The sequence below is a fragment of the Otolemur garnettii genome, unplaced genomic scaffold (assembly GCF_000181295.1).
Source record: "Otolemur garnettii isolate 467f Iridium unplaced genomic scaffold, OtoGar3 scaffold00043, whole genome shotgun sequence".
Taxonomy (NCBI): Eukaryota; Metazoa; Chordata; class Mammalia; order Primates; family Galagidae; genus Otolemur; species Otolemur garnettii.
This window is the reverse complement of record NW_003852438.1, coordinates 3,623,751-3,633,518: the sequence shown is the minus strand read 5'-3', so window position 1 is coordinate 3,633,518 and position 9,768 is coordinate 3,623,751. Positions and strand designations below refer to the sequence as shown.

The window sequence follows — 9,768 nt, the reverse complement described above, 5'->3', positions numbered from 1 at the left end:
TAAACTCACTCTTAACAGATACAATGCGCTCTATCTGGGGGATGGTTACAATGGTAAGATTGACTCAAACCTACAGAAGTAATGCATGTAACCAAAACATTTGTGCCCTCATAACATTCTGGAAGAATAAATAAATAAATACAAACAAATGAAGCATGGGCAAATGGGAACTTACAGCCAAAGAGCGGGGTGGGAGGTCAGCGGATGGAAAGTTACTCAGAGGAAACGTCAGGGGAAAGTCTGGCTGAACCAACCCAACAAGATTCTTGCTAAAGGCAAGCCAGGGCGACCGGACAGCACCCAGAGTGGTGGTGAAGGAGGAAGAACCCAATTAGACAATAGCCGGTGGTCAAATATCAAGAGCGGAGGGTTCTTGCTCAACTAACTCAGCAGGGTTCTTGCTAAAAATGGACTTTTCAAGGAAATGCACAGATGGGCCTGGGAGAAGGTTCGGGAACCTGTCTAAAGTTTGGTCAAACAAAGAATCTTTGTCATTACAACATGGAAATTATTGTATATAATGTGTGGGGCAAATACACACTGCTCAAACATTTGTCCCCAACTTGGGAATTATAGTTCCATCAAGAAAATGTTAGAGGAGACACACTCGGATGAAGCAGAATTAGTTGTTCTTAATCAGCCTGGGGAAAGACACTCCACATAGGGAACGGCGTATGCTGGCCCTGACCCTAAGCCACCCTAAGATCAGTCTTGTCGTCCCCATTGCACCCCAGCCCCAATGAAGCGTTGGGGTGCAAAGGGACTGGCTGAGGAGGTGGAGGTGGCCCAGGTCCCGTATCACAGGGCCGCCACTGGAACCTGGCCTGATGCTTCCCCCGGCCCTCCCCCATCCTCCCAGGGAGCAACTGTTAGGAGGAGATAAAGATCTCACCAGAACAGAGGTAGAGGTTGACAGAGGTCCCAAAAGAGAAAGGTAATTAGAAATAAACCTTCTCCTTCTTGTGCAGCCCCAGTTAGAGCTGTGTTGCTGTTTACTTACTGTGCTTGATGACATGTTGACAGTGCCCACTGATGTTAATAAGCCTAATTACTACGTTGACTTCAACATCCCTGAGCACAGCTATTCAGTATTCAGAGCTGCCAAGTTCCTCTTCTCCCCATGATAACACCTACTTTTTCTCCCCTCAAATTAACATGTATTATTCAAGAAAGTCTGGTAAAGCACAGAAAATACAAATGCTGGGGCTGGCTGAGCGGACTCATTCTCCACTCAGGGCGAGCAGCGCAGGGAAGGTAGCCTGCCCCTCGCTCAGAGACCCTGCGGCCTGCTGCTGGGTCTCCCCGTAGGTCATGTCTCCTCTCCGGGGCCACACGTAAGGAGCTTCCTGAGTCCTAGCTTGAATTCCTAAGGATTCTTGTTGAGTTTCCCTAACTGGATTTTCAAAATGTCCCTTGGTTGTTTCCGTGGCAGATAGTTCAGGAACACATTGTTTTTAGAATTAAGCCACCTGTTCCTCCTGGCTTTGCCCTGCTGCAGAACCCCAGTGGAGGTGGTCTGAGTGTGTGCCCCTGGGGGGCAGTGGCAGAAAGACTAGCCAGGAATCCGCGGGAGCATGAGGTCAGCCTTAGGCACCTTGGGTCTCTGGCACCAAATGAGGCTGCAGTGAGAGGCGTGCAGGGGGAAAGCAGCCTGGGCCTATGTGGGAAAGGCAGCCCCAGCTTTGCGGATTTCGCCATCCCACCAGGAGCTCACAGGAGTCAGGGCTTCTGTTACAGAGCCAGACTTGGGAAGGAGTACCAAAGTAAGGTGTGGAGATCACCAGAATGCCCCCTCTCCACCTCCAATAGAAACACAAAATCAGGCAAGTTAGACCAGCCCAGGGCCAACCTGGTGTGTTTTCAGGGCTCTCGGAGGGGCCAGCTTGAAAATGCTGGTGTCACCTGAAGCTGAGACAACAGACCACTGTAATTTCCCTGGGGGCCCAATTATTGTGGAAAGCCGCTTCCTCCCAGCTCTTCCCCCTGAAGCCGTACCTTCCCAGGAATAGTGAGGACAGGCCCAAGTTATAATTATCAGTTCCACAATTTAATTTGCACCCCTTCTCACTGGAAGCAGGAAGCTCTCTCCTGGCCCGAAAGCCACGAGGCTATGGCTGGCCTTTAGAAACAAAGACTGTCAGTGTCTCGGGGACGTTCTCTAGCTCACTGGCAGGGTGCTTCACCTCCTATGCTCTGACTACCAATTGTTAACCATATGCAATTCTAGAAATTGGCAATTTTTGACAAGCCTGGTAGAAGGCAGATGTATTTCTTAAAATTTCCAAGAGAAAGTAATGCTCCGAATAATTATCCGTCAGAATAAAATCTAAAATCCTTTCCACAGCCTGCAAGGTCCTTCCCTCAAGAGGTGGCTCCCCTCTCATCTGTTCTACAGCTGTGTTCTTCATACTCCTGCCCTCTAGGCCTGATCCCCTTATGGTTTGTCAAATATGCCAAATGCAGCCCTCCCACACTCACCCCAGGGCCTTTGCACCTCCTGCCAGGAGTGCTCTTCCCCACCTCTCTGCTTGCTCCTCCCCTGGCTTCATGCAAGACCCAGTCAAATACTGCTGTGTCAGACTGACCCTCACCAGCAAGCAGGAACACTCTTTCTTAAGCCAGCCATCAAAACAGACCCTTGTATTCCTAATCGTATTGGTACCCCCAGCCTGAATTTTAGCTAATTTGGTGAACTTTATTTGAAGTCTTATTGATGATGTATGCATCTTTTGAAGGGCAAGGGTAAATGCCATAAATGGTATTTCCAGTGCTCCAGAGTCCGGAGAACTGCAATTCACATTTCTCAGACTCTCTTGTGTGTAGGGTCCCCCGTGTGGCCTAGGATTAGAAAAACCCGATGCACATTGCTGGTAAGTATAGTTGAAGATGTACTTTGGGGGTTTTTATTTGTTTGTTTTACATCAGTATTAGTAGAAATTTCAGGGCTTAGTAATTTCTCTTGGGCATCAATTGACCAGGAATAGAGCACACTTTTTCCTAGTGGAGATCATAGCAAGTTCTGGGAGCCAGTAGACACATCAGATTATTATCACTATGGCTGTGCATTTCTTCAGGGTGTGGCTCTGGAGCCAGCGGGCTCCCAGCCATTGAAGAGTCAGGAGCTCCCTTGGTGGCCCAGTTCTGCAATGTGCCTTCGAACACATTTCTGAAAACTCAATGGGGTCTGTGTCTTCAGCACTTCTAATGATTCTATAAGCCATTTAACACCCGGTAATAAGTTCTTTCCTGTGTAAACCAGCTAGAGATTATTTTATTCTTAGAAACACAATCTTAGACATAAATACAATCCTCTAACCATGGATATCCAAGTTAGGTAGTAAGCTGACCATCTGCTGTCGTCAGGATGTGCCTGGAATACCTCCCCTACCTTCTTTTCAAAGTGAATTTCTATCTCCTTTAAGACCTAGCTCTCTCTTCTGTAACTGTGTCCCTCCTCTTCAGGGTTACTAATAACCCCCCCCCCCATTGCTCACCACATTTTGTCTGTACCTTTTTTTATTAGATTTTTACATTATATCACATTATATGTTCCTGATAGCATGTCATGCTGTTTTTTCCTGTCTTTTTTCTCCGCAAGCCCACAAAATCCTTAAGACTACAGAATATTACATTCATCCCTATACCCCTGTACCTAAGAGAAGATACGATACACTGCACATATTCAAAATGCTTGAGATAAATGAGTGTGTAAGGGAAAAGCTGACAAGTACATATACCTATTTTTAGGCATGTACATAATTGTGTGTATTGTCTAATCCTCCCAAATTATATCATAATTCATTAACTGAATTTTATTTTATTATTAAAATATTTTCCTTTTGTTTTCCTTTCCAAATGCCTTCCTTTTGATGTGCCTTCCAAAATTGAAAGCCATAGAGTTTGTTTCAAATGAGAACTTCTGGGAGACTGTATCCGAGGACCACATGCAGGCTGAAGACTTTGAGCAAAGTGTAAGTTGAAGAAAGACATTTCTCTAGATAGCAGAGAAAGCTGTTCTGAGACTGGCCAGGAACTGCCCCCTGATCTCTGGGATTCATAGCTTCAATCTGGGGGTTGCACAACCTGAGTAAAGTCCTCACAGAAACAGATATAATTGTGAGTGGGACACATTAAATCAAAAAGGAGTAGAAGAAAAGCACGTGTGGTATTCCAAGCCCCTACTCTTGGAGTTTCCTGCTTGTAATGTGAACAAATACCCCCCAGATTGCTTTTGAAGGCAGCAAAGTGAAAAATAAAACACATAATACTATCCAAGTATCAAGGCAAATCTTTCTTTGCAGAAATCCTGTGTAAAAATAAACTTCAGGAAAGATGGAGTCGATGTAATTTTTCTGATCCTTCCCACTAAATACAGCTTAAAATCCTAGACATCATATATAAAATGAACATGAGAAGGCTGTGAAATCTAGAGAGAGGAATGCAGGCCAGTCAGGGCCCTGAGACTCCAGGACCAACACGGCAGTACGTTCCCTGGGTTCTCTTTTTGCCTCATCTATTTCAGACTGGGTGGTAGAGAATACAGCAACCCAGAGACCCCAAGAAGCACAGACAAAAAGAAGTTCCAGGAAAGCCTGCTCTCTCTACGTGTGGGGCAACCTGGCAAAACAGAAGACTTTGAACTATAACTTCTGTGCGCCACGCAGACTCCACAACAGATAATGGCGGGGCATCTCCCCTAACTTTGCGGTTCTGACTCAAACCACCTTTCAGAGGGTCACAGAACCAGCCCTGTCAATTGGACGGGCCCCCTCTCTTCAGCTGTACCCAGTAACCAGAGATGCAACAGGAAGTCGTAATAGTTTAGTAAGCCTTATGTCCACCGGATGTTGTATTGTCTTTAAAACAAAATTTTTGTTATGATTTTATGAATAGGCCAGATGAATGCTTCACCTACTGAGGCAGGCTTAGGGCTCTAATTTCTCGTGTCAGCTTATCTCTAAGGCTTACAATTCATGTTGACTTAAGTGGAAGCATTACTATTTATCCTCTACTACTAAGATACGCTCTCAGAATTACAGGTACTAACTACGATCAGAAAAGTCTTGTGTCCTTGGAACTTCAAATTAAGCATATTATGGTTTGGTAAGCTTATGAAAGAAAAAGAAAAAAAGTAGATATTTCGTTTTTCAATGTTTTTCATTGAGAAATTTTCTGGTCTCTATTCATATTTAACCCTAAATTCCTTACTTTTCTAACGCTTGCTTCTACACACCACGGTATAAGAAGATTTACGTTTAGAATACTGAAATACGACATTGAAGAGAGAATAAAGATAGCAAACCCAGCCGTTTTCAAAAGATTTTCAACTAGAGTTGAAACCTAAAGAAACTGTTTGCATTAGATACAAATTATTCAGAAAGCTTTGAGGCTTCTGTCCATGGAGGTTTTGGTGGCACTGCGTTCACAGGTGACACACCCTCTGAGTAGCTATGAGAGGCCCAGAAAGGGCCTGGCACCTCTGAGGGCATTCCTTGGGACAGGCGGGTGGGTCAGGGGCACTCTCTTCACCAGCTCTGTTCCAGGGCTTTGCCACTAAAGGATTTTAATCAGGGGTATGACACAATCAGATTTTTAAAACTGTTTTTTTAGGTATTTTGATTCTAACTAGATTTTGAATTGTGAAGCTTCCGTATGTACCTGAGCTTTAAATACTGAAATAGTAGTGAAGTCTATAAAATCAATGTTTCAAGTCTCTACCGCCTTACTTCCCAGAAAGAACTACTGCATACTGCTTTTTATGTCTCTTTCTGGACATTTTAATGCATATATGAGCATACCCATCCTTAAAAACACATGCATATCCACAAATGGAATCATAACATACATTCTGTTCTATAGCTGGCTTTTCCCTTAATAAGATATTTTGAAAATCTTTGGTATTTCATTATATCCTGTACCATAATTTAACTAGCATCTTATCTGGGGATGTTTACGTTGATCCCAGTTTTGTTTTTGTATTTTGATGTGTGTGTGTATATATGTGTATGTGTTTGTATGTATGTGTATATATATGTATATAGTTGTTTATTTTAAATTGCACACAAACTTTATGTCCACCCTGTATAGCAATTAATTGTGCATATATTGTCACATACAAATGCTAGAGTATATAAAAAATAAATTCCTAGCAGTTGAATGCTGGGTTCGATGGTATCTGCATCTTTAATTCAAAAGGCATAGATAAATTTCTCCCCAAGTAGTGTGTGCCATTTTCCCATTCCCACCGAGACAGCCTGAGAATGTCTGCTCATCACATCCTTACCCACCAGGGATCATAATTCTGGCCCACCTGAGAAGGTGAAAATAACAAGACCTCATTGTCATCGTCTTCCCTCCGCACCTGTCTCTCTGTCCAACTGTCCCCTTTTCATAAGAACTCCAGTCTTATTAGATTGGTGCCCACCCTGATGGCCTTATTTTAACTGGATTATCTGCAAACACAGTCACAGTCTAAGGTACTAGGAATTAGAACTTTGAATGATGGGGCTCAGCACCCATAGCACATTGGGTACGGCGCCAGCCACATACACCCAGGCTGGGGGGTTCAAACCCAGCCCAGGCCAGCTAAACAACAATGACAACTGCAACAAAAAAACCACCCAGGTGTTGTGGCGGGCACCTGTAGTCCCAGCTACTTGGGAGGCTGAGGCAAGAGAATCACTTAAGCTCATGTGCTGAGGTTGCTGTGAGCTGTGACATCACGGCACTCTACCAAGGGCGATAAAGCAAGAGTCTGTCTCTAAAAAACAAAACAAAACAAAAACATATGAATAATTGGGAGGGGACATGATTCAAACCATAATGGGCATGTAACCATAAATTCTTAGCATGTAGTCAAATCCTTGGGACAGGAGGGGTTCCTAGGGCATTTCTGTCTGACTACTGCATGTAAGCAATACCCCTTTTCCCCAACCAACGTAAATCATGCCAGCGTTAGCTGGTTTTACATATGAGCCCAGAGGTTTTGGTTTACACTTAGTGAAGAAAGGGTTTGGAAGGGAAATCCAGGAAAAAACGGTGGGAGGGGATGAAATTGTGTCCTGTTTCTTATCTAAATGCCATAGATGGGCCTAGAACCCCCTGCAGTTAGGGTGTGAGGACCAGCAGCTGGGAGAACTAGTCACAGTGAACACTGGAGACTCTGGACACAAGGCATGCTGCTCCAGGGCCCAGGGTACCACACAGTGTTGGGGGTTCTGTCCCATTGTCTGTACCCCTCTGTCCCCCAAGGGGGTAGGCATTCAGGACAGTGAGGCACCACCTGCAGCACAGATGCTGCACTGTCATGATTGGCAGTGACACGGCCAGGGAAGCTGACCTTCTCCAGGGAGCATGGTTGGTGGCAGAGGTAGAGGAGCAGGCCAGCACCGCAGCAGGAGGGTGGTGTGAATGCCACAAGGAAACCTCAGCTGTAAGACTTGCTTATGTGAACTTCTGAGGCCCCTTCCGAGGGAATATCAGAAAACACTGTGGGGTAGGTGATATCTTAGGGTGGTTTTGATTTGCATTTCTCTGATAATTAGTGACGATGATCATTTTTTCTCATTTGTTAGCCATTCATCTGTCTTCTTTAGAGAAGGTTCTATTCATCTCACTTGCCCATTGATATAAGGGATTGTTGGCTCTTTTTATGTTGCTTAATTTGAGTTCTCTGTAGATCCAAGTTATCAAGCTTTTGTCCAATTGGTAATATGCAAATATCTCTTCCCATTCTGATGGTTGTCTCTTTACTTTGGTTGTTGTCTCGTTAGCTGTTCAGAGGCTATTCAGTTTAATTAAGTCCCATTTGGGGTTTTTTGTTGTTGTTGCAATTGCCACTGGAGTCTTCACAAAGTTTTTCTCCAGGCTGATACCTTCAAGTGTTTTTCCCTCACTTTCTTCAAGGATTGTTATTGTTTTATGCCTTAGATTTAGATCTTTTATCCATCTAGAATCAATTTTAGTGAGTGGAGAAAAATGTGGATTTAGTGAGAATGGCCCACATCACAAAGTCTAAAAGCTGCAGATGCTGGTGTGGATGTGGAAAGGAGGGAACACTTTTACACTACTGGTGGGACTGCAAACTAATATAACCTTTTTGGAAGGAAGTATGGAGAATCCTCAAAGAACTCAAACTAGATCTCCCATTTGGTCCTGCAATCCCATTACTGGGCATCTACCCAGAAGGAAAAAAAATCATTTTATCATAAGGACATGTGCACTAGACTGTTTATTGCAGCTCAATTTACAATTGCCAAATTGTGGAAACAACCTAAATACCCACCAATCCAGGAATGGATTAACAAGCTATGGTCTATGTAAACCATGGAGTACTATTCAGCCACTAAAAAAGATGGAGACTGTACATCTTTTGTATTAACCTGGATGGAGTTGAAACACATTCTTCCTAGTAAGCATCACAAGAATCCAGTGTAGTCAATTCTGATATGAGGACAATTGATGCTAATACATGGTGTGGGGTGGGGTAATGGGGAGGCGGAGAAAGGGAAGGAGGGAGGAGCATGGGAAGTCATGGTGTATGACACACCTCTTGGGGGCGGGACACAATTATAAGAGGAACTTTACCTAACAAATGCAAGCAGTGTAACCTGGTTCTCTGTACCCTCATTATTCTCCAACAATTAAAAAAAAAAAAAAAGGAAAGAAAAGAAACCACTGGGGTGCTGGGCACAGTGGCTCACGCCTGTAATCTTAGCACTCTGGGCACCTGAGGCAGATAGATTGCTTAGCTCAGGAATTCAGGGTCAGCCTGAGCCAGAGCAAGAACCTGTCTTTAAAAATAGTGGGGCTTTGTGGCAGGTGCCTATAGTCCTAGCTACTCAGGAGGCTGAGACAAGAGGATCACTTGAGCCCAAGAATTTGAGGTTGCTGTGAGCTATGATGCCACACCACTCTACCGAGGATGACAAAGTGAGACTCTGTCTCAATTTTAAAAAAAAGAAAGAACAAAAAGAAACCACTGGGGTATAAATAGGGAGGGGAGCTCTGATTTGGATGGGGGTTATCAGCCTATACTGTGGTTATTCTGCCAACTTGACTCCTTTTTGCTATTTTTAGTTCACTATCACATGCTCATTTTCATTTCTGCGACACACTGATGCATCACAAACCTTGCTATGCAGATTCTTTTGGTTGCAAGAACTAGAGATTTACCAAGAGAGGTTCCTGGACATGGGAGGCCTCAGTACAGAGGTGTGTGATTCACCTCACCTGATGAGGATAGTTCTACCCTAAGGCTGGGCAAGCGGATGGGACGATCCTCTAGGACGTCGCATGTGCTGCTTACTAGAGAGGGATAACAGAGTTTACATGGGATTAAAACCTCAACTAGAACCAGCCAGTTGGGGCCACTCTCCAAAAGACTGCAATAGACTCTGTTGTTTTTGTTTGTTTGTTTGTTTTTACTTTGGTGAACAGAACTTGAAATGCAAATGGGATGGTGACAGAGCACTGGCCTAGCCAAATATTTAACAGAAAGTGACTCTACCCCAAAAGAGGGCTTGTCAACCATGAGGGATTTAGAGGCAGGAATATGAGCAGCCAGGCCCTCAACCTGCTCAACGTCCTGCCCTGAAACAACAATTTGAGTAATGGGGAGCAAAGGGGTGTAAAGCCTGGAAATTATGCAAGCCAGGCATAAAGCACTCCAGCTTTACCCCAGCCTAGAAACACCAGCCAGCCACAGGCCATATTCATGCGCCTGTCCCAGGTTTCATGCCACTCTGGATGTGCTGATCTTGTACTATG

The 9,768-nt window shown here is 44.3% G+C and overlaps 1 protein-coding gene across 1 annotated transcript in view; it reads left to right on the top strand.

Moving 5' to 3' along the window:
* ERICH6B (glutamate rich 6B) overlaps window positions 1-9,768 on the top strand; it is a 47,263-nt gene that overhangs the window by 17,307 nt on the left and 20,188 nt on the right. Inside the window, exon 2 of the mRNA XM_012805476.1 lies at window positions 3,892-3,971. Within this exon, the coding sequence (XP_012660930.1) occupies window positions 3,892-3,971 (80 nt within the window). The remainder of the gene's footprint in view (window positions 1-3,891; window positions 3,972-9,768) is intronic.